We start from the raw sequence: 24,747 nt of genomic DNA on the forward strand, positions 1-24,747 counted from the left end.
GCCTGCATTGGCTTGGTGGCCAGAGCAGTGTTCATGTGATGCACGTGTCCCTGCTGGGAACAAGGAGAGGACCAGGCTGGAGCACAGGCTGGCAAACACCCCACTGGCAGCCACACAGGCCAAGCCAGGGACCATGTGCCAGGGGAATGCCCTTGCCAGGAAACACTAAGAATCAGCACTTCAAATCCAACTCCACAACTCTGCTAAAAAAAAAAAAAAAAAAAAAAAAAAAAAGGCACTTAAAACAGTTTGGCAAGATATGTTACATCTGCATTCTCATATCTGAAACCCAGCAGGGCTTCTCTGGGTTACTCTGTCCTGCCTTGGATAAGGTAGTCACTGCAGGAGAATTTCTTTGTCACTACAGTGGCTGGAGGAACACATGCAATTAAAGAGATTGTTTTAACAGACGCTTGTATAAGTGCTACAGGGCTCCTATTAAGACAAAAAAAATAGGGTGATAAATTCCTTTGTCTAGGAAGTAACCAAGGTCAAACAAACTTGTTCATTTACAGCTGAAGCAGATCATGCCTAGAAGACATCCCCCTTATAAGGTGTGGGGTCCCTGTGGCTCCTGGAGTGATGGTCACCCAAGATTAAGTACTGCACAGCAGGGAAGATTTCAGTAAGAGCAAAGAAAGGAAGAAGAGGAGGAAGAAAAGAGAGAGAAACAGCTCCTTCCAGTAACCAAAAGCCTTAACCATTTTCTGGGTAGCCTGGTTTGGGTTGTTTCAACATTCCCTTCAGGCACAGTAAGGGATTTTATTCCTCCTCAGCTTTCCATCCCCCACAAACTTCTTTAGATGAATTACTCCTCAGTGACACTCAGGATGCCCACAACATTGCTGCTACACTATGTCAGACTCTCCAAAGGGGATTCAAAAGAACAAGACAGGCAACACCACAGGGAGCACAGCACCAATTACACCCGCTGCCGTGGGCGCTTCCGCATCCCTGCCAATTAGTTCAGGTCTAATTTGTAACACAGGACACAGCATGCATTGAAGAGTAACAGCCTCCTCAGTGTGAGCACACCAGAGGAGAGGGATGCAGCGTGGCACAAATTTCCCAGCAAGCTCACATGCAGTTGCAATGCCACACTGACACAACAGCCCTACTTTTTAAAAAGCATCTTCAGCCCAGGCAGGAGAAATGGAGAGCAGAGGATAGGATAACATTGATGTGCCAGGTAAAGGTCCCCCCTCCTCTCCCTCCAAAAAAGCAGAATTAAGTGTTTTGGTTAAGCACCAACTTGCAAGCCCTCCCCGGAGCAGAGCACAGATTGCTGGCTGAAATAAGAGTTTGCTTGCCTCTCCATTTCTTTTTGCCTCGAGTCCGTTTCCTGGTTAAAGTCTTGAGGATACCCCTCCTCCTCTCCATAGGGCTCCACTTTACAATCCTCCCGCTCCTCGCTCCTCACCTCAGCACTTCTCTTCCTAGGGCGGAGCAGAAATGTCATTGGAGCTTGTCCATGCCCCTCACAGCTGGCACTATTAAGTGACACAGTTGCACCCTGTCCCCCTCACTAGGCAGTGAGGAGGGAGCATCATTCCTCCTGCTTTACTCGGAGATCAGCAACTACTGTGAAAGCCTCCTAAATAAGAGCGCAGAACGTCCGTTCCAACATCATCCTCCTCCTCCTCCTGTGTTGCAACAGCTAAGACCTACGATGGTTTTGCAATAGCCAAAAATGAAAACCACCAACTGGACTCCAAAAATAAAATCATCTGGATATGGGAATGTGAGACTCCTGATCTTTGCCAGATTACTCCGTTGTTATCAGGCTATAAACATGTCTGCTCTTTTAATCCATACAGTGCACAGGCTCTTATATTGCTCTTTCACGACTATCAATCAAGCAGTTACAGATTGAGACTAAATGAATTAGTACTGGGCTGGTCAGTGGAAGTCCTGCAGAAGCAGCCAAAACCACAGAAACGGCCAGTGAACACCAGAGGGGTGAGTCACAGCTGAACAACCAACTGGCAGGTAGTCCAGCCCTTCCAACATGGGCACAGCTGCTGTGGACACGTGCAGGGTCTGCACACTGGGGTGTCTGGCAGACACGGCCCCCAGTGTCCTGGCATTCCATAAGATAATGGCAGAGCTCTGCACTTTTCCACGCACAGGGAGGAGTAACTGTGGTAGCTTGGATCTAGAGCTGCGGTTTCTTGTTAAAGCCAGTTCTTGAAGGGCAAGCTTTTATGTATCTCTGGAAAACTCCTTCTGGGGAAGGATGAAGGAAAAAAAAAATACCCAGAATAGCAGCAAGCCTACTTAAGATCCTCAGATCAGTCTAACCCCTTAGAGCAACCGTACACCCAGCTTTAAACACATGGAATTCCTTCCCCTAAAAACTTATTTTCTTTCTTATCAGAAGGATCACATGACTATAATAAATAAACATTAAAATTGCATGTTTTCTTTGAGCCTTCCACCCATGATTTATCCTGAACTGTGTTAAAATAGAGAGCTTAGGTCTGCCTAATAATTGGGTTAAGTGTATTATCTTTGTGTATTGCACACAAGATAAAACAGACTTTGCCTAATAATGCATGTGAGAGTACAAAAGATTTCATCATATTGCAGCAGTGTTGGAAAAGCAGTTCTTAAAATAACCAGTTCCTAGAGTAAGCAGTGAGATGAGACTAGTGAAGCCTGCTACAAATCTCTATGGGGACAACATGGATTCAGATCAAAACTGTGCTTCCCAGTCTAGGATCTCTCTTCTATCCACAGACAGGGTTTTTGTTTTGTCTTGGTGTTTTGGATTTTTGTCTGTTTTTTAGTCTTTGTGTACCTGAAACAATCAGGGCTTCGACTCCTCTCTTAGATATTCCTGCACTCCAGCCTGTCACGCTTCAGCCCTGGTGCCACTTACCAAAATTCAGACTGTATTTATACATCAATTATTCCTGGAGGTAAGACTACTACTGCCACAAGCTGTGAGTGAAGGGGATTCACGTTCATCCCTCCCGCCAGATAGAAATCCTCCCAATCCCAGTAGTGTTTAACTTCAGAGCTCAGAGGCTCTTGGTGTAGCAGCCCTGAGCCACAAAGCCTTGGGAGAGAGACAAAAGTTCATCACCTCCCACAGTTACTTCAGAAATTAACTACAAATCCAGTCTCAAGGTCTGGATTATTGCCAATTACAGAAGAAAATAAACATCTGGGAAAATCTATCAAATGGGTTATTAATACACTATGATTCCTGTAGTTCTTCCCTGAGCTTGGCCAGGTAGCTCTTTTCCAAAGGACAAAGACACTATTGCATTTTCAGAAGCAGGTGACATCCTGCTATTAGAGATGGGTGGAAAGCAGAAAGAGAAAGGTGATCAGATCCAAACCAAGGTAGTGCAGAAGACCCAAAGCCAGAGAAATTTGGCCTAAAACCTTGTCCAAATCCTCAAGAATGCTTGAGAATAAAACAAGATTGAGCATCATGCACCCAGCAATGGCCAGGTCAGCACATAAACCCTCTCACCCCAGACTGACAGCTGTGATTGATGTATGAGAAGTTTCTCGCTAAGGGAGCATCCATCCAGCAATCCACCTTCCTTGCTCATGTGCTCTGCAAGCCTTTCAGGACATGAGGACATGAGCCAAAGCTCTAGCCCTTCTTGCTATCTTTTTGGCTAAACATGCCAAGATTTGGTCTAGATGGTAACCCCATGAGCTGCACTAAGTCTCTCCTGACCTCCTGGGTTGCTGCTACAAACAGCTGTAGGGGGCCCACACCAACAGCACACCTTGTCACCAAAGAGAGACTATGATCAGCAATCATAACGAAAAAAATTAACTGGATGCCTGGACTCATTTCCCCACCATAAGACACACGTAGTACTTTCTGTCACTTCCAAGAACCAAGATCTGGGTGAGCCTTCAAGCATCTGGGACAAGTGGCAGCTTTAAGTAGACTGTGGCTTCCAGCACTGGTGTGTGTGTGTGACACACAGCTAAAATCAGCAGCAAAACACAGCCCCCAAGGGGAGCACCTCAGGAATGAGCCTGGCCCATGGTAAAAGGCAGGCAGGAGCTCTCTCAAGCAGCTGCTCCAATTCAGTTCTTCCCTCTTTACAGCCCTCAGCAGCATTTCCAACAAAATCCTGACCAACAGAAAAATTCAGTGCCGACCTTTGCCAAGTGGAGCCTATTGGTCTTGGGATTTTTATTTTTTATTTTTGATCTGCTAGGTTTTAAAACTGAGCCAAGAAAAATTAGAGGCAGGAGGGTGAAAGTAAAAAGTTGAGTCCTCTTTCCACTCCTTCTTGGAAAGTTGGCTCTCTGAGCAATGATTCCAACCAACTAGGTTACAGGTAGCAACAGTTAAGAATATTTAAGTATTTTGCACACAAATCTGTTAAACTGCTTGGAGATTTTCACACAGCTGCCAAACTGGGTCTTCCACCAGGATGAAGTCACCAATATACTCTGGCATTTGCCCTAGTCTTGCTCACTGGTGCAACACATTCCTATCCCCTCCACATGGCACAGAGCAGACCAGCCAAGGATTTTAACAGCAATCAGGGTGACCAAACTAGAATCCCACCACAGCACCTCCCAGGCTGTGGCTGTGTGGCACCCATTTTTTCCCAAAGTACAAAATGAAACCACTTTTAAAGTTTGAGCAGCACTATATTTCAACATTCACCTTCTCAAGCACCATGCAATGCAATTAATCATTTATATTTGCACACTCATCATGCACAGATTTCTTTTTCTTTGTCAAACTAGCAACATGCATTTAGCTAAAAGCAGTAAGCAGAAGGGAAAAAAATGTATTTATAAAAGATTTTGCTTCCTTGCCCTTCAAGAAGGCTAAAGACATTGACATTCAGTTTGCCATTTCATATAAGACAACATGAAACAGTCCCAACAGATCTATCGAATCAAAGAAACCCAACCTCACCCTGCAGCCAGATAATCTGAGGGGTTCTTGTCATTTTTACTGAGGAACACCACCTCTTCTGTGTAATCTTAAAAATGTTTCTCTCTTGTTCAGTCTCATTCTGTTTTTCTTTCTCAACTCCCCCATAGCCTATGAAGTAGCAGGTTCCTGTGACTGAATACTTCAGATATTTCTGCACTTTTATATCCAGTTACCACCCTCAAATTAGACCTGTTCTACAAAGATGAGGCAGAACCTCCCCAAGGATATATTCAAGTTCTGTAAAGAATAGCATTTCTGGAATCACAGCAGTCTTGCTCACTGAAAACTTCAGACAAGCAAGCACTCATCCATCGAGTGGTGGGATTTTGTTCGCATACTTTCAACAGGGCATGAACTTGAATATTTACCAAATCTGGTATGGAAATCAGCAGGAGTGTTTCCATCTGTCCTTGCCCTGAGACCTATATGTAGCCTTAACTGCTTCAGTCACCAGCCCAGCATCCTGTACAGACACAGGATCTATCACTTGTGATCTCTCCTAAGTCTGAAGGAGAAAAAGAACTCTTCTGTGATATTCCATGTCAAGTGACCAATGTTTGCAGAAGAAATCGACTGGTTACACAGCCAAAGTCCTGATTCCTTATACTATAAAGTTTAGTTTTTGCCTTGTATGGGACTACTGCTCCCTAGACCCTGACACCTCACACCTAGAAGCTGTTCCCTACTTCCTCCTCCTTCCTGACTTGTTGCAATGAGGGGGCTGATGCTCCCTTGAAAATTCTGCATCTTTATCAGAGTTTCAGATTTTTCATATGAAACCACTTCTGTTTGCTGGGGAAATGCAAAGAGCACTTCAGAAGGATAGGGGGCAGACAGTCATGTTTCTCTGCCTTATCCTGACCCATAATGTTTCTCCCACACAGAATAGTGAGAGCACAGTGGTGCAGGCTCAACCCATCACAAGAGAAAGTTGCCTTGTACTGTGGCTTTGAGTTGGGCAAGGAAAATAAAACCCTGCAAACTACTAACCTCTGCAAGCAGCAACATCAAGGTGAGGCAGTCATCAGAAAAGCAAAGCTCTTCCTTACCAGAAAATCATGCATCATGAAAAACCAATACACAAGCAGACAACATATCTGGGGTATCCACTGTCAGAGACTCACATTCAAGAAAACTTCCAAAACCACACGCAGCTTCAGCTTAAAAAAATTCTGATTTTAATAGCATGCAGAACATCAAGGCACAAGAATTTACCTGGAGTGACACTCTTTTTTGGAGTCTCAGACAAACTGGACATCCAAACTTGAAATCCAATCATAGGGCAGCCATGAAAAAAGAAAGTAATTAGAGACAGAAGAAAACAGTCAAAAACAGTCATATCAGAAAATCTGAGAATTAGTAAAGACAGCTTTAAAAGAGACATTAAGTTTTTCTTAAGAGTAGTGTTGGCATGATGAGGATTCAGAGGAAGGTCAAGTCATAAGAACCACATGGTTAATTTTTGTATTTTAGTGGATTTGCAGAACTTATGAAACTGATCTGTAGGTGATCCAACTTTGAGTTCTGAGAGTAAGAGATGCCCTGAGCTTACTCCCAATAGCTCAGAAAACACATACCAAGAGACAGTTTGACTTACTAAGCCTCAGACCTGCAAATCTATTTACCTATTTATCTTTGCAGCTGTTAATCAAAGCCAAAAAGACACACAGACAACTCAGAGAATTGCTAGCATGATACAAACATTAAGAAATGGCTTTCAAACTTTCCCAATGGAAACCAGAGGTCCAAGAAACACACTGCTGTTTTCTCAGCACTAGGAGAATGCTGAGGTTTTGAAATCCTTTCTTTAAATTAGGGACACAATTTTCATTGTGTAGTTGCACTGCAATTCAAGTGCATTCAGTATTTTGACTAGTTTACAGTAAACTCACTATATATGTGGCAGCTTGGAGAAAATTCTGAAGTCTTTCAACCATCTGACTCCCAAACCCATATGCTGCACTGTCACAATACTCTACAAAATACACAATGGTAAATAACAATAATTTACTTTGGACTACCATTTAAGAAAAAATGAAAAAGGCTTTGCATTGGTGGAGTGCAACAGGAAATAGTCTGGCAGAGCAACTTGTGCTGTAGCTCATGGAGGGAATATACAGCATGTTTCTATTACAGACTTGGGGCACGCACGGGAAAGGGTGTGAAGGAGTTGTTGTCAGCAACTTGTCTATTAGCTTTTGAATAGACTTCCACTGCCTTCAGAGCATGATTATGAACTTCAGTCAACTGTCAGATCCTTTTCCAGACAGAAGAACCTGAATATGACAATGATAAATCAAGCAGATGATGTATTGCAGGAGTAACTGGGAAAATTTCAGAGTTTGCCCCCACCCAAGCTGCAGCAAAAGACAGGAACACCTAAAGTTAGAGGAAGTACACTGCACTTAACACAATTTTAGGGCTACTCTGGATCTGTCTAGCCAAGAAGAGACAGTTTAAATGTAAATCAACAGTAGCCATATCTACAGACACCCATGTGAGATCGCACCATAAATAAATCAATTCTGTTAGCCATTATCAATTAAAAACAAACTTCTTTTTGAACAAAGTGTTTTTTCTCCTTGTCAAAACTATTGGTTTAAGCCAGAAAAAAAGGGCAATATAAGTATTAACTGGTAAACAATCCCACAGGTCACCAGTGTCAGCTTCCCAGCCCAGGAAGCAGCATAAAAGCAGGAGCACTTCTGAGCTGCCCCAGCCTGACAGCAGCTAGAAGTGGATGAGGTTGCTTCTGAAGCAGAAGACAGCCAGCATATTTCAGCTGCTCCTGCACATCTGCTTAGCATTAAACTTCCTTCTTGGGGATTTTTTTTTTTTTTTTTTTTTTATTCTAAGACATTTAAGCTCTAATTGCTACCAGCTTTTAAGAGTCCCCCCTACAAATAATAAAAATATCAGACATTAGTGATAGATTCCACTTCACAGAGAGCTCAAACGAAGAGCCGCGGCGGGAGCCAGCGTACAGAGAGGAGGTCAGAGGCCTCAGAAACATGCTGTGCCTGAGCCAACAAAACACAAGCTTTGAACAGCCCCAGGTTTCCCCTTTAGGACAGGGTTTTACTGGAATTCTGCATGGGGCTTGGACCTGGTTTCCAATGGGATTGGTAACAGCAAACGAACAAAACTTCGCTTCCTGCCACTCCCTCACTACCACACAGCTGAACACTGGCTGGTCTCAGATGACTTGAAAGTGCAGGGGGGGAAATCTCAGTATTTGGAAGGAAAATTAAAAGTTGCCTGCTTTGAGCAGGCCACTCCTAGGGCAAAGGCATCCCAGTTCTGCTCTTAACACCAGTCCCCACAGCCCCTGCTGCTGACTTCAGTTAGAGCAAGAACAAACTCCTCCTACTGGAATTATTTTTAAAAGCTCAAAAGGAACATAGATCCATAAATTACAGCTAAGCCACGAGGCTGAGGCAGTTGGGAAGAGCATAGAGGAGGTTTTCCTTCAGAGCCACACTGCACAGAAATAGCAGCACAGCAGGCGTGTCACTGGAAGTGGCTGCTGAACCCCATTCCATCGCTTTCAAGCTGCCACAATGGAGTTGGGGAACCCTCAGATGGGTCAAGGGGGTTCCACAGGTACAAAAGAAAAGGAAGGAACTGAAGGAGCAAAAAGCTTTGAGAACAAAATTAAGCTGGTTGCTATGGTGAACATGAAACATATTCTAGATTTCAGCAGAAGTTTTTCTGCTGCCAGTGAGACTGGTTTGTTTGCTGCTCCTCCCACCACTGGCAAGAGAACAGGCGCCAGACTGCTGGGGACTAATGCTTTATGCTTGTGATACAGCTCCACTCATCTCATTTTAGCAGCAGATTATTTGTCTTGTGTATAGCTAGAGCAGAGCAAGCTTCCACAAAAACCTACAATAGCTGGAGTTGTCTACAGTGAAAAGCATGAGCTCAATGCTACTAAAATCCAGATGTCACATTCACGGTACACACCAGCACTGCACATCCAGGTGGGCCCTGCCCCAGCAGGTGCAGAGGAATTTCTCCTTCATGGGCATTTTAGCAGCAGCTACTGAAGCAGGTTCCTTTTGTTAGTAAAACTGTCTGGCCCAGCATCCATGACTTAACACTGCTGCCAGCACCAGGAGGGACACTCTCCTACAGAATCAGAGGTTTCATGCTGGGAATGAAGAGCCTTTACAACAAACATTTTTCAAAACAAATGCCTGTATAGCTGTCCAGCATGTTAAGCTACGTATTTCCCAACCATAGTCCTGCAGTAATTGTGGGGAATTGGATCATACTGGTCATGAGTCTCAGTGTCGTTGCAGCTCTGGCAACGTAACCCTTGCCCCAAATGACTTCTGTGCATAGCTGAGAAATTATCATGGACCAAAGACATGTCCCTACAAGCGATCTAGATGTGGCTACCTTGCTTTGGAGAGCAAAGAGTTTAATTATACAGGTATGGCCTGTTCTTTGGAAGTTGCCTTCCATAGCAGATAACAGTCCCAGGGCAATTTAACTAATAAAACTATTTTGTTCCCATGAAGCCCTACCTTTAATATCAACTGGGAACGCTAAAATCTCCCAGATGTTACGGTGCAGCTTAAATTACTGTGAAAAGGATTATAAGAACAAGTGGCTATGCTGGAGAGATACTGACATCTGGTCTGTTTCCAACAGTGATCTGTTCCATGAGTGCAGTTGAACGTTTTGCAGACTCATTTTCTAGACTTACACCCTTCCTGTCTTAATTGAAGGGGTGAAAGAAAATAAGCAATGCAATCAGTGATTCCTCAGACTAGGGCTGGGGGAAATAAATGCTTCTTCTGAAGAATTGGCATCTTCTCATGCCAACAGTCTCATGACAAGTCAGCAAGAAGTTGGCTGACCACATTGTTCCTGAGATGTGTCCACTTTTTAGAATTGGTCCAGAGCCTCATTGGCTGCAATGTTCATCACATATGGCAGAACAGAAAATGGAAGTTGAGCCTGTATTTCAATTTACATTTAGGAAGACAAGCCTGCCAAGGAGTTGGTGTAAATGAAGCACTAGTTTGTTGTCCTGGGGGCTCAGGTGGGACATTTTTACTGCCCCAAGCAGGTAAAGAACCCAAAAGCCAGGCTCAGTCTACTCAGTCCAGAGCTTCTTGCTGTGATTTTGCCTCCACTTTTCCCCTCCTTGCTTCCCTTCTGCACTCTTCAGACAAGTAAAGGAATAGAGCAGAAAGCTCAGTGAGGAACCCCAAAACTGTGGGGCTTGTTTTTGCTTCCATCTGCAGACAGTGCACCATGCTCATACCCTTGTGAATATCTCCAAAATCTCCATCTCCTAGACCCAGTGATCATCCTTTGTCAGCCTGTCTCCAGGTTTCTCTCCTCTAGTCCCTTCCCATTCAGCTGGGGCTTGACACTTGGGTTAAATGGGAAGGCAGTAAAATGCAACAGTACTAGACCAGGGGAGGAAGACAGAAATACTTGGTGTCGCTAACCTCCCACAGAAACAGAAGCACTTTTACCAGATAATTACTCTGATACAGAGTCCATGTGTAGTTGTACAATTACAACTGTCTGGAAAAAGGAAAAATGCAGATGAGCCTTCACCCAAACTAGAACCATTGCCCTGCATTCTTGGCTCACACAATTATTTCATTCAATTAGGCAGAGAACAACAGATAGTCAGAGACATGGGAGGATGGCACAGAAAGGTTGCAAGTGTTTTCATCTATCTCACACAGTCCTACTCAGGGCACCCTGTTGAACTGTGCCATTGATGTTTCTACCTCCAGGCTCCAGAACAACCTAAACAAAACCAACATTTATGCCTGGTGCCTGGCCCAGTGTGAGCCTGGGCAGACATTAAACTTCTTAGGTACCACAATGACAGATTCATTTGTTACTGTACTTGCTGGGCAAGCAGCTGTCCCACACCAGGGTAGCTTAAATAAGCTTTCCTTGCTCTTATGTCTATGGGATGCTGATGCATCACGTTCAAAGCAAGTACTTTAAGATAGTCCTTGAAGGAGAACACATATATTATTTTTCCCCCATTAGGAAACTGCATTTTAAAATAAACCTCTCATCCTTGCAGAGATATCACCTCTTCTTGAAGCTGAACATCTCCTCCACTCCTCATGCCATCTGTTCAAGAGGGCTGTATCTTGAAAAAATATTTGACTAGTAGATTATCAAACATGCAAATCCAGCTAAAGTGTCTCAGTAAGAGGATTGGCAGTAGGCATTAAATAAGGCCTTTAATTTTAGTCTTATTCACCAAGTTCAGCTTCATCACGAACAGCCTGGGGAGGCCCTGTCAGTGTGGGCGGTGTGGGCAGAGGTGCTGGGCTTCAGTGGGGAGCACAGCCAGCACCTTCCTCTTTCCCTGGCAGAAATGATCCCACTGGGAGCCGTCGGGCTCCCCAGCACCACCACTCTGCAGACCAACCTCAGACCACGTCCGCTTGCCACGTAGCCTGGCTCATGCTAGACCCACACACACTGCTTGGAAAATGTTCACATCTGGCTTTCACGTGACTCCAGCGTGCCTCAGAAATTCATCATCTGGATAACTCACTCCTGCAGGGGAGAAATCCACAACCAGGGAGCCCTTTCCTGAGTTGGAACAGAGGAGTGGGGCCAGAGGATCGTGTGCTTGACAAACTGCACAGTGACACGCTCACAGCTGCATTTTCACAGCCTCATCCTTTCTAAAAGTACAAATGCAAAGAAAATTTAGTCCCAAATTTCCATTCTGTTTACTTCTGCAAAACCCCATTTTAATCCCATTCGCAGACCCAGAAGTATCCAGGACTGTTTAGTTTTTGTTCTGGCAGCCATAGCTCACATTAACTCTTTCCACATGGCAAGTGGGGATTGTTTCCCACATGATCACAGTGGTACAGCCCCTGCACATACAGTTTTGTAGCAGTTCCAAGTTTTGCTAGGAAGTGCCTAGAATATCTGAATGCTAATCCACATCTACAGCTGTACAAACTGAGAGCATCACCCCTCTGAGGGAAAAAACACCCTCCAGCACTGCCAAGGAGGAGGGCAGAAAAGCCCCAGACGTTGCACTTGGAAACTCACAGGTATGCCCACATGCTGGGATTCATGTGTGGCTCAAAAAATGGAGCAAGAGTCAAGTCCTAACTGTGAAGCAGCCATGCTGCCAAGCACAGAACACTCAGCAGCACTGGCGTGTCCAGGCAGAGCCAATAATCAGCACATGCATTATAACTCCTGCTGGACACCTCTGTAAGTAATGCTTCCAGCCATTTCTGGTTAGCTGAGCCACTCCATCCAGAGTGAACCTGAGAGAGGATTTGTGCTGTCACGCAGCCTGGACGCAGGCCAGCTAGAATGGGACAGGTGTGAAGCCACTCACAAAGCTGGATGCACTTAGGGAGTGCTATTTTAGGGGTGAGTGCTCTCAGCAGGCTAAGGACACACATCCTACATCCAGGTTTTCAGAATCTGAGGAGAGAGATTCAAGTGCTCACCAGCCTGAGACTAAGTTACCCACAAATGCCCAGGGAAGATTTTACCTGTTCCTCTCAGACAGCCAGACCCATCTGTGCCACATACAGATTCCTGCAGTGGCTGAGGATCATCACTCTCTGCTCCAGCTTGTAAATGCACTTCTCACCTGCCTTATCCAGTGTGCCAAAATCAAAATACCAGTAGTCTCTGTGCAAGAGAGGAAAAACCCACGCAGGCAGCATTAATACCATCTGCCACCAACAGACAGAAGAGGGAGGCAGAACTGGAGCAGATGGAAAGCAGAGAATTCCTTAAAAACAAGAGAAATGCCATTATATCCCCTAAGGTACCAAGTGCTTTCTCTGTGCTCAGCTGAAGACTCTCTGAGGCATTTGCAGGGTTCAAGCTGTTCTACCATGGCTGTGCTTAAGCCACACCTCATTTTTCCAGCCCTCCCAAGTCTCCCTGCCCTCTCCTGCACAGGGCTCTCTGCAGCACCGATGCTGAACTGGGAACGGCAAAGAACACAAACACATTCTTTTCCCTAATCCTGCACCCTGTCCTCCCCACACTTGAGTTTAAAGGCCAAGGAGCTAAACAAAAACCCCCACACAATATACAAACATCTTTCTCTCTTATCCCATCTTCCTCCCACCACAGCATATGGGCCACCCAGAAGATGACAGTGATCCTATACATCTAATGGGCCACATGTCCTGTCAGCAGAAAACTGAAGCAGTGTGGAATAAAGTCTCCTATCTGCTCTTCTCTTCAGTAGCCTCAGGCAGAAGTCCAAAGCACTTCAGTTTAAGCACTGACTTTAAAAATATGGTGTACAAGGAGAAGTGTAAGATCAGCTTTCTTCTGCCAGAATACTACAGACTGGATTTGGAGCGTGGGATTGGAGTGGACAGATTCACATCTTGACTGAAGATGAAGAATTGGGTCACACACACACAGATGCTGCAAGGACGTGAAATCTGCCTGACTTAGCTCTTCCTCAAATCCTGCTCTCTGCTAGTGCACCTGAGCACAGAAGCAGTAGTCTTGCCTTGGTAAAAAAACTAAACCCACAGAATGGATGTTCCTCTAATTATATTTAAAACTTGTTAAAAAAAAGACAGTCTCATGAAAAAAAAAATCACAAAAGAGAATTAGGTCTTTGGGGAATAACTGCATCAAGCAACAGCCAATAAACTGATCAGAAGTTTAGCAAATTCACTACCTGGGGAAAAATAATTCTCAGTCATGAGAAGAGGAAGCTCTGTCATTGATGACTGAATTCAAGATTCACATTGTGATCAGTAACAAATAACTTCTTCCAGAACCAGGCCCAAGATGGATAACCCCAGTAATTAAATGAAAAGGTTTGTTTGGTCCTTAATTGCTGTGCTTTTGCTTACTCTACCCTTCTTTTATTACTAAATCCTTTATCTTCCTGAAAAGGAACAAAACAAAACAAAACAAAGCAGCTATGTGAGAACCAAAATGTTCTGCCAGAATCTGCTGTTTTTAAATTCCATGCAGTAATTAGTACATAGAGCCAAGAAGGTTAATCGTATGATGAGGGAACAGATCACAATTTCTGATCAAGAGCAATCTTGTCTGTACATGCTTGTGAAGTTATAAAGTAGTGACTGGCAAACTATCCCATCCAGCCATCTCATCAACAGGCCAAATGGCACCAAGGAGCCCGTCCACCATCACTGCTTCTGCCCTAATGCAAGGAAACAATGTAAGGAGCACAGTGCACACATGCGACTCATCAGGGTACAAACAAGAGCACATGCCTCAGTCTGCAGGGATCATGTCATACCACAGATTTCTTACAAGGATTAAGACACCAAGTTACATGATTTAAGATATTCCTAGGACCTTGTCATGGACTTGGACAGACTTGCATCCCTATGTACCACCCTAAAAACAAAACAAAACAACCTTCCAAGCTAAAACTATCAAAGGGACTATAAGGAGACAGACTTCAGAGACAAACACCATGAGAACAGAATGACTCAAAGTAACATTTAAGTAAAAAAACACATTCTAGCTTTGTTGCTACCACCTGGGCTCAGATTCCCTAAGCAATGACCAAGTCCCTGCTTGAGGCAGGTAGTCCCCAGCATCTGTTGCAGTCGCCACTCTGAGAGAAGATGCATTGGCTCATGCTGGGATTGACCATGGTAGTTAATTGGATATTTCAGCCTCTTTAGTAACACACTTGATATGGCTGCTTTGAGAACCCAGTTAAAAGGCTTAAGAGTTCTTCTGACTGAGAAGGTAAAACTGAGACAGATTTCACAGTCAGCTGGATTAGTTAAGGCACGCCCCCGGTTCTAATACTGAAAGTTTAGTATTAAACATCACTCCAGATGACATCCCATCAATAGTGCAGCAACCTTAAGGGAAAGGAAAGGCAACACTATATGTCTCTTGGAGCAGTCCTTCCTTCTCCTTCTACAGCAGCCATTTCCCGCAAATATTACACACAACACCTGCCAGGGCTGGAGGCTGTACATTCCCTTCTCACCCTGCACCTACGTGTAGCTAAATGCTTGCCACAGGCCTGTGAAGCTGGCAGAGACCTCCACACTTAATTGCATCAACCAAGCTTTGTTCCCAGGGTCACTACCTCACTCCTGCAACAGGTAAAACCAGCTCCAGCCACATAACTCTGCTGGTCCAGCTGGGGGCTCACACATTTGTGACCCTATTGAATGATTAAGCCACAGAAGGGGGGGCACACACTATTAATTTTCTCACATTGTCTTAAAGGAGGCAGCTCAGACTAAGTCAAGAAAATAAAGCTCATTTATAAAATGGCAAAAAAAAAAAAAAAAAAAAAAAAAAAAAAGAGAGCAAGATATGCCATGGAACTTTAAGTGCAGGCTAGACATATGCAGTGCAACAGGATCAGAAAGGTTAAGCTCTGAAGTGATGAGCACAGCTCAGCTGTAAGGACAGAAAAAGCCACAAGTTGAGCCATTTCCCTTGGTAATTACAAAGGAAGTAGAAAAAACCTATCCCAAATAATGCAAAGAAATAGCAATTAAGGCAACTCCCAGAAGCTGACAGAGCACACATCCTTAGTGCATGAGGGCAAGGAAGACAGTTTCTCTAGTAATAAAGAATTAGGACAAGGAAGCAACTTTGGCCATCAGCTCCACCCATAATTCCTAGGCAGCATCTCACAAAGTGATCAGCCACGAGGGCCCTTGGTGTTGTTACAACAATGTTTGTTTCTCGCTTGAGGCCCCACTTCTGTCCTTGCTGAAACTCTCTCAACTCTGCTTAGTAATTTCCCCATTGAGGGAAAAGACAGCATTACAGATGTTTCTATAAAAAGTTTGTGAAGTATCTTCCAATGGACTCAAGTTCTTATTTACTTGCCAGCAGATATATCCTTCCTAGTTTTAGATTACAGGAGGGAAAGAAAGCAGTGATTGTTGGCTCTGTGTAGCCATAATCTTGCTAGTCCAAAAATTGGACAGGGAAACCCAGCTGAAAGATGGTTTACTCATTCAAGGAAGCCTCATCAGCATCCTGGGGCAACACTGGCTTGAACTAAATCATTAACTTAATATTCTAAGTGCTCAATTACTATTTAAAATGGACTTCAGCTGCCAGACTCAGCCAAAGCACAGCCAGCTCGATGCAGACAGGATCTGAACAACACAGGAAAGGAAACACTGCAGGACTGATGGAGCCATGACTTCTCTATTATTAAAGCTTAATAATTAAAGCTTCCCTTTCACTTGGAGGAGCATCCTACAGCATAGCAACAAGGTGCCAGAGGAAGCCACCAAGCAATGGCTTGAAGCCAGCTATGCCCCCAGCAACAAGGTGGGCAGTCAGAGCAGGGGAAGATTGGTTATGATTTCAGAAGGGGGTGGCCAGCAGGGCACACACAAGGGCTTGGCCACCTACAAGGCAGGTGGCAGAGACCACTTTGAAAGCACCTCTTGTGTGGGATCTGACCTCACAGTTAGTAAAGAGAATCCTCTCAGTAGCTGAGGAGCACTGAGACTCAGTGTAGAAAAGTTGTGAAGCCCACACCGGGTCCCTATTGCCACCAGGCACCAGGTCCCAGATACCTGCTTCAGCTTCATGACTGGGATCTGACTGCTCTGGCATGAAAACAGTCAAGAAAGATTCTCAGCAAGGGGAGAAGGCAAGATCTTATTCCAGAAGTCTGCAGCTTTCTCTAGCCAGCAAGGGAGTTTATGAGGTGAGGGACACAATGACATCTTTGGGGAGAAACATACTCCAACTGGTTTTATAAGCCACATCAGGATTATCAGATCTCTCAAGGGTTAATTAGTTCACCATGCACAGATGGTAGCTTGTAGGGTTTGCAGAATGGATTAACGTAATCTGTGGCTTGTAATATACCATACAAATATCCATTCCTAGACTTGCAGCAATATACCCTTATTTTGATTTGAGGACGGAAAACCCACACAATGGATGCCAGCATAGAAGTAATGCCTATTCTGAGTGAGAAATGAGTAGCTGTTCATTTGGCTAAAGCAATTGACGAATTGGAGCTTGAAAAGTAATTCCTTCCCATTTTGCTGCAGAGGGTCTTTGGGTGGATCAAGAAGTGACCATTTGTTGCAAGTGTACAGAATATGCCCCTGGTAACCACTTCTCACAGTTGTACTGAGGGCTCTCCAGTACTGACAGATGGTCATAGAGCAACAATTCAATTGCCTAGAAATGTGAAGGCAGCTTTTTGAGCAGCTCTGCAGCATATCAAATAAAGCCTCCCAAGTCCAAGGGTAGAGCACATGTGGCATTTCAGGCCACAGCAAATGCCTGTGACTTCACAGAGCCCCAGTGAAGCTCCGGGTCTCTGAGCTGGCTGCAGGTTAAAGAATTTATAATTAGATTATATCCAAGCAAAGGGCTCTGTGTTTACACAGCCCTTAGCACAAGAGGAAGCCTGGCTCAGGGCTGGCATGCAGAGATGCCCCAGATCGGCACAAAACTCCCTTTTGTTTAGCTAAGGACGTGCCACGCCATTGCATTTGGTTCAGAAGGTCTCAAGTGTTTACAACCAGCATCAACTGCACCAGTAAATGTTTCCATAACTCCTGTTAAACTCTGAACTTATCCAGTTTCTCCCTGCTCTAAGGGGTGAGCAGAGGACTAGCTAGACACTCACTCTGGCAAGGCAGACGTCAGGGTAGAGGTGACGTTGGCTGTCTGAGGCATTCTCCAAATGTTTCTGCAATCAGCCATGCTCATGTCATGCCTGCACATGCCTGAGACACAGCAGCTGTGGGATTCCTGCTGGACACTGTGGGACAGCTGTGCTCACACTCAACAGCCTCCTCCCAGCACATCTTTGGTGAAGACACACAAGATGTCAATAAGGTCTCATTTGTTGAGAAGTGCTTGCATTTAAAAATGCCTATTTGTCTCTTGTTTAAAGATGCAATAGTTCCATGATCTGCACCCATGGAAGAAACTGCATTTCAAAGCTGTTTGTTATCTTAAAAGACCATCACAGCAATCCTGAAAATCTGTGCTTATTTACCCCATCTCTTTTTCAAGTGTCATAAAGCTGGTCTTTGTTAGAGGCTGTAACTGCAATTCCCTTGGCATATTCTCTTGCTCATTGCGTGCACACTCCCACAACATCCAGCTCAAAACAGAAGGAAGCATTCCTCTGCCATGCTAAAATCAAGCAAGAAGATGGCTGAGAACAGAGTCCCTTTATGCTGCTCAATTTGTTCATAGCACTGCTTCACATTCCTCTTTGTACGGGGTAAGTGGAGAAAGAGGGTCCCTCAGCTCCACTGTTTCCAAGCCCTGGCTGCACAAACATCCCAGCACCAAAAAGGAAAGAAGTCCCAGAAGGAGATCTGGCAGCATGAGGAGCTGGGACAGCCCAAGGAGGGAGCCCAACCTGAGTGCCCCTTGCAGGGATGAATGACTATGCCACTTGGGGTTCTCAGGGCAGGGGACCAAAGAGTCCAGCAGGGGAGAGCATTCACAAAAGGCATCTCAGCTACACTGACTCAATTACTTTTCTCATTATGTCATAACAGATCAGCTCCAACTTGCCCCCAGAGCCACAGGAATGGAGAAGCAGCAGTTCCCTTCCACTCCCAAAGCAGTTCCTTGCATCTCTTGCACATGAATTGCAATACTCTTTCAAGTAAACTGGTGCACTGAGCCCAAAGCTCTGTGTCTCCTAATGCTGTTCCAGGTCAGTGCTAAATCAGGTTGCCCCAGAGACTTCAGCAACATTTTTCAAAGATCTCTACATGGCCCAAAAATCCCCAGTGCTCAGGATGTAGCACTGAACCAGGAACTCCCACACTCAGCTCTGCCTTCTACCAAGTCACCTGGATCTTTTTATTTATGGTCAGCTCCTCTAGAGAAGGTGCTGTTGCCAATTCAATTCACAGGCTGTTGTGAACAAACACTTTCCTTAATATTACATTTAAGAAGTCCTAGAAGTGCAACCCAGACAGAAGCTTTGCAAGAGATTAAGAAGACCAAGCATGCCCTAGTTTGTTTGTGGGACCAGCACTTTATACCATGCTTGCTTCTCCATTACCACACCCCATCTCAGGGAAATTCAAGAAAAGTATTGACCTGCAAAGGCAGCTGCCAATTGATACACAGGCCATCAGGGTTAAGCAACAATTTCTCTTTAGTGCATCACTTAGCTTATTACAGGATGGCAGCTTAAAAGCCCTCATAATTAACCAACAAATCAATGTAGGCAGTGATATTCATTGGAGTCCAGTATGTTACCTTCATCTTCCCTTCCCTCCCAGAGACTAAGCCACTGCAGCATTTCTTTATCATCTTAAAAAGCAGAAAAAAAGAAAAAATCCTCCCTGCACACAGGCCAGAGTTTTCCAGGAGCCAGTATTGGTTTGAAAGGCTTCTCTCTGGATGCCCTGAATGCAATTTGAAGCATCCAAGGTTCCAAACAAAGTCAATGAGAGTTGCAGGTGCTCAGTGCTGCTTAGGGAAAAAAAAATTAAAAAATAGAAAGCCCTGACACATCCAGCTCAGAGAAGCCAGACCCAGAGGCCCATAATTACACATCCCTATTGAAAACACATCTGTAAAAATCACTAAGAGCTACATGGGGAGGAGAAAAATTGGATTTACGTAGTTTCAAATCAGGATTTTATAGGACATTTCAATCCAGGATTTTAAAAACAAAACACTGAGCTACAGCCTTTGAGGCAGCCCAAACCCAGACACAAGCACTGAGAACATTTTGCATCAGAAGCCTCACCAGAGCCTTTTGGAAAGGCATGATGAAAGATTCAAACCAGCACAGAAAAAGATACCCTTCCCCTCCAGAAAAGAACCCCAACTCTGACGCTGCATTTTACCATTTACAATGAAAGAGAAAGAAATGTAATGCAATTATCATCTCACATTGGAGATGCAGCCATGTAAATACAGTCAGAGAAGAGCAGTCATTTTAACTAAAATACTATAGGAGGTGGATTTCTTCTATCCAGTGCAAAGGAAAGAAACTGATGCTTATCTCCAGCAGGATTCAGCAATAAAAAGTTAAAAGTGCTACACAATTTAATGCCACACAAGATAAACAGGAGGGCAAAACCAGGGGGTAAGGTCCTCTCTAGAATCACACAGCATATAAAAAAAAGCCTGGTGTCTTACCTGATTTCCTCTTTGACGATCCATAATCCCTGAAAAAAAGACAACAACAAATAGACATGGTTAGAGCTGGGAACGGTGCTGAGAGAACGGGTGCCTCCCAAATTTCCACCCATATGCTCAAGGCTGATGCTGCGCCCTCCCTCCCTTCAAGCGGAGGTGAGGGCGGCCGGGCAGGGGCAGGGGCGGGCGGGGGCCGGGGGCGTCCCGGGCAGCCCCGGCCCGTCAGCGGCACCGCCGGGGGCTCGGCAGCGTCTCATCAGCCGGGCAGAGCGAACCACCCGCCGCCAGCCAGGCAGGGGAGAGGGGTGTCATCTCTTCCCCTTTAAATCGCGCTATTAAATGCACAGCTACTGGATTAACCCTTAAGGTCCCCCCGGAGAGGAGCGGGAGTGGGAAGTGTTTGCTGCAGGGATGCGGCTGCTCCAGGCTGGGCTGGCGCGGCTGGCAGTCCCGAGGCTGATTCATTTGTGGATAACCTCCAGCCCTTTCCTAGTTATCTCTGACAAGCACTTGGAAAGCATAAGGAAAAAAACAACCAAAAAAACCCAACCAAACCAAACCCCAAACTTTGTCATTTCTTCTTTCTTCCAGGCTAGAACATGCACCCTTATTTTTCCATAGTGATTTAAAGGGTGCTGGCACCTCTACTGATGCAGAACAGCTGAAACCCCAGACAGCTGCTATGGGAGGGGAAGAAATTACTGAAGGGAGCTGCAAGAACTGATTGGGGATAAGCAAAACTGAAGACAAAAATACTTGGCTTGTGGCTGTGCTTTCCCCCCGGTGCTCTCCGGAGCCTGTCAGACCCTCCCGGGCACAGTGTGCAGCGGCAGGAGCCCGGCAGTGACAGCCCGGGCAGAGGCAGCCCCACTGTACAGGCAGTGCCCAGCACATGGCAGTGTTAATGCTGCCAGAGTCACCCAGGTAGGCAGGTTCTCTTCGCACGAACCCCACCAGTGGGGCAGGCAGTGGCCTCTACATTCTGGGGACTGCTCTGTCAGAAGTGGGGTTTTGTCTCTTGCACCTTGCTCAATCCTCCAGAGGATCATGGAGGGATCAACCCAAACTGTTTAAAGAGAGTTTGGGGGCTCAGCTGAAGAAACAAAATGTCTCGAGTGCAGAATGATATCTACCTGTAAATTCTGCCCAGAATTTTGTGTGCATCCCCATGCCTTACATGTCTAGGATTTGCCTCCAGTAATAATTGGGTCATTTTTTGCACCCTCTTTTAATTTCTCAGTGTCATTTCTACTTCAATTAAGTGGTTGTTTTCTCAGCCATATCTGTAGCTGTATTTGATGTGATGATGCCACTGCTCATAAGTTGCTTCTTCTACAGAAAGAACATAATTTGCAAATATAATTCCTGCTATATGGTGCCTGAAACAGAGTTCCCTCAGACTGAGCCAGGGATGGTACAGTCCCCAAAATGTAGTCCTCTACCTCAGCTTGGCTACCACACCAGTCTGAAGCTTTGTGGAGCTGTCAATACAGCTCTCCTGGCATGCTGAACTCAATTTACATGAATAGAAATCAGGTAATGATTGACTGACATAGTTAGTTAGAATAAATTAATTTATAATTATAAAATAGTTATTTGCATCAATACCACCACGCAATTCACAAGGCTTAATGAAAAAACAGAAAAGCAAATCAACCTGTGGGGCTAGTTTTCCTCTTTTCATTTAGTCTTGGTGTAAGTTTTAAAGTCAACTTTAATTGGGTTCTGATTTTGGAGTTCCTGAAAAAAACCCTGGTACCCCATGTCTCCCTGTCCTGTTACTTTTTTGTACACCAACATTTCACTCATTAAGTCAGGGGAAAGCAGTATCAAATAAAATGAAGCTTGAAATAAAATCTTCATCTCTACAGTGAAACTCTGAAATCCAAAACTTGTTCCTCCCATCAAGGACAGAAAAAAAAAAAAAAAGAAAGCAAAGGAGATATAGCAAATAATCTCTCTGGCTGTGTAAAGTGCTCTTTGTGTCTATATTCTTCACCTCTTTTCTGCTAATAAAGAAAGCCTGTGTTGCTGTTTTTCAAAAGCAGCAGCAGCAAGGAGCCCTGCCTAACTCCATGTTCAATTTTTTTAATGTCTTACTACCCTGCATATGATTCATTGATGTATCTTCCTCTCCCAAGTGATGATATATAACAGTACCTCTCAGCCTCACTGTTTTCAGTGAAGCATTAGTGTGAGGCTGAAGTATTGGTTTATGTCTCCAAACCAATAAAGGAAATTATTTAATGGTTTCTCTTAATTGTAACAAGTTCCAAGTAGAAACTCTGATATCCTGCAACCCAGACTGCACCTGGCACACATTAGCCTTTAGATCAGACAAAAAATGTGGTCTTGCAGAAGAAAAACCCTTCCAAAGAAATACAGTCAATACCATATCTGTAGCTACACAGGGAAGCTGACTTCCTTTTAGCTCTTGCTCTTTTTATCTTTTCATCTTTATACACATATGTATTTCCATTCTTCTTCCATTTCTATATGAGAACAGACACTTCCATCCTAACTCCACTGCCAACCGCAGGTATAAAAATAACAATGAAAGCAGCAGGTAGAACTAAAAGTAGCTCTGGCAGATCCCTTCTTCATCATCCAGCATCATTCCATACCGAACATCTTTCTCAAAATAGCATATTTCTAGCCTTTTTTGAATCAGAATCTAGCAATTTTGTTTAAAAGTGGTGCCTGTGGGGCACCACTTTTAGCTGATGCTGAGCCTCATTACTGGCAAGGAAAAATATTTCCTGCTGCTAATGATATTAAAACATTGCTGGTGTCAAGCACGTCACACAAGCTGGATACACTCTTCAGTGACAAAGGAGAGAGAAGCTGGATCTCCTTTCTCATCAGCATTACCCCAGGATATACTAATTTGAAATCTAGCAATGAATGTGAAAGGAAGACCATGAACATTCTATAAAGCTGACTGCCTTGTTAGCACATTAAGCTATCCACAGTCAGTCTGGAAATTTCTGAATTATAAAAATATCTTCTGTTGAATTAATACATCACTTGCAATCTAATTTAAATATGAAGGTTGTATTAACAATGTTATGAAAGAAAAGTTTTATGGCACAGCTTTAGGGACTGACTTTGCTGCTGTATTCACTGAGAGTTAATAAACATTGATGTGTGTGTACATGTGTTTTGATCTATCTAAATATGTACAGATACACACAAACAGTAGCACAATCAGAAAGTTGTTTAAAAACTGAGGAGCATCCTGACATTTGTTCAATAGAGACTAAGAAATGTTCCAAGTGGGGAAGACTGGAGCTGACTAGGTGCGTAGGCGACACATTGTGCGTATTTATTTTCTAATTCACTTTGATTTATATCTGTCCCAGAGGGTTTCTCCTGCATTGCCTGTGCAGATCTGGCAAGTCTGCAGAAGCCTCCTGCAGGACCAGCTTCCCTTGGAGGTGAAGGGTTCAGTCAAGGGACCTCATCCCTCTGGGATCCATGGTGCAAAGGCTCTTTTGAAAGCTTCTCCCCATTGCTGTGGGACAGCAGACCCAGAAAGTTTACTCTCTGGGATTCCTCCTTTCCCAGATACGTCACATTTCAGCCCAGGGCCCAGGCCTGTCAGTAAAGCAAAGCTCAGCTTCAACTCATTTAGCAAAGATTTGAGACAACCATGAGTTTTAACTATGAGGGAAAACAGGGCTGGCAAAACATGAGGAGCTGTCAGACCCACGGAGCAGCACGGCTGGGGGAGCTGCACAGCAGACATTGCAGCAGACCAGACAGAAGCTAAAGGGAGAGTAAATCATCTTTCTGTCTCTTTCTCAGTGTTTGCTGTCCAAAGGAGATGAGACAGTGACAAACCCCAAGTAATGGAGGTCAGCCTGTATCCTCAAGAGTATTTTATACATAAATTGAAATTGTTCCGCATTTGTTGGCTTTGTTAATTCATGTTTAAATATATTGTAGTCATTTCTCTTCCCCGGCTCCTTAATTCCTAAAAGTCTCTAGTGGAGTGGGCAGACTGTGGTGGAGATATATGACATTTCAAACAAACAACTCAAATTATCATTTAATCACCAATGATTTGCCAGGCAGATTCAAAGCACAGAAATATTTTTACAAGGAAGTCCATTCTCCCCTTTCCAACATTTAAGTTTGCAGTCAGTAATTAAGATGGCTTTTTCACAAACTATTTTTCTTAGCCCTGCTATCAGATTCTGTGACACTATTTTTAAAGTAAACCAATACAAAAATACTTATGCTACTACTCTTTATGTGCACAGAAACTTGAGCCTTGAGAGTACATTTACATCTTGAAACTCTCCTAACTGATTTTTCTCAACAGCCAGACTAACATTTTCTATTTGAGACAAGGCACAAAACCAAGTTGTAACCAAGAACTGGCACTTGCCTGTCACCAAGGACTCTGGTTGGAGGAGCAGCTAGCACCTTAATATTACCCAAACACACAGGACCTACATGGAGAGTGCAGGGTTGAAATTCATACTCATGATACTCAGAGTGCAAAAGCTGAACCATGTGCACAAAGGCATCTCCATTCCCACTAAGCTCTGAGACCCATATGACATGTAATTAAGAAAAAATTAACTCTGTATGTTATGCATTGGGTATAGAAACTCAAACACATGCATGCACACAGCTATACATTTTCCCCCTTCAGCATTCCATCCTCTGATATCATGAAACCACAGCTGATCTCT

General features: G+C 44.3%; 1 protein-coding gene across 4 annotated transcripts in view; it reads right to left on the reverse strand.

The window, feature by feature from the left end:
* The window catches only part of SH3PXD2A (SH3 and PX domains 2A), a 205,687-nt gene that overhangs the window by 74,395 nt on the left and 106,545 nt on the right, over window positions 1-24,747 (reverse strand). For all 4 annotated transcript variants that reach the window (XM_083866967.1, XM_083866965.1, XM_083866964.1 and 1 more), the window contains one exon: window positions 20,045-20,073. In XM_083866967.1, the coding sequence (XP_083723093.1) occupies window positions 20,045-20,073 (29 nt within the window). The remainder of the gene's footprint in view (window positions 1-20,044; window positions 20,074-24,747) is intronic.

Source organism: Zosterops lateralis, assembly GCF_965231275.1.
Source record: "Zosterops lateralis genome assembly, chromosome: 8".
NCBI lineage: Eukaryota > Metazoa > Chordata > Aves > Passeriformes > Zosteropidae > Zosterops > Zosterops lateralis.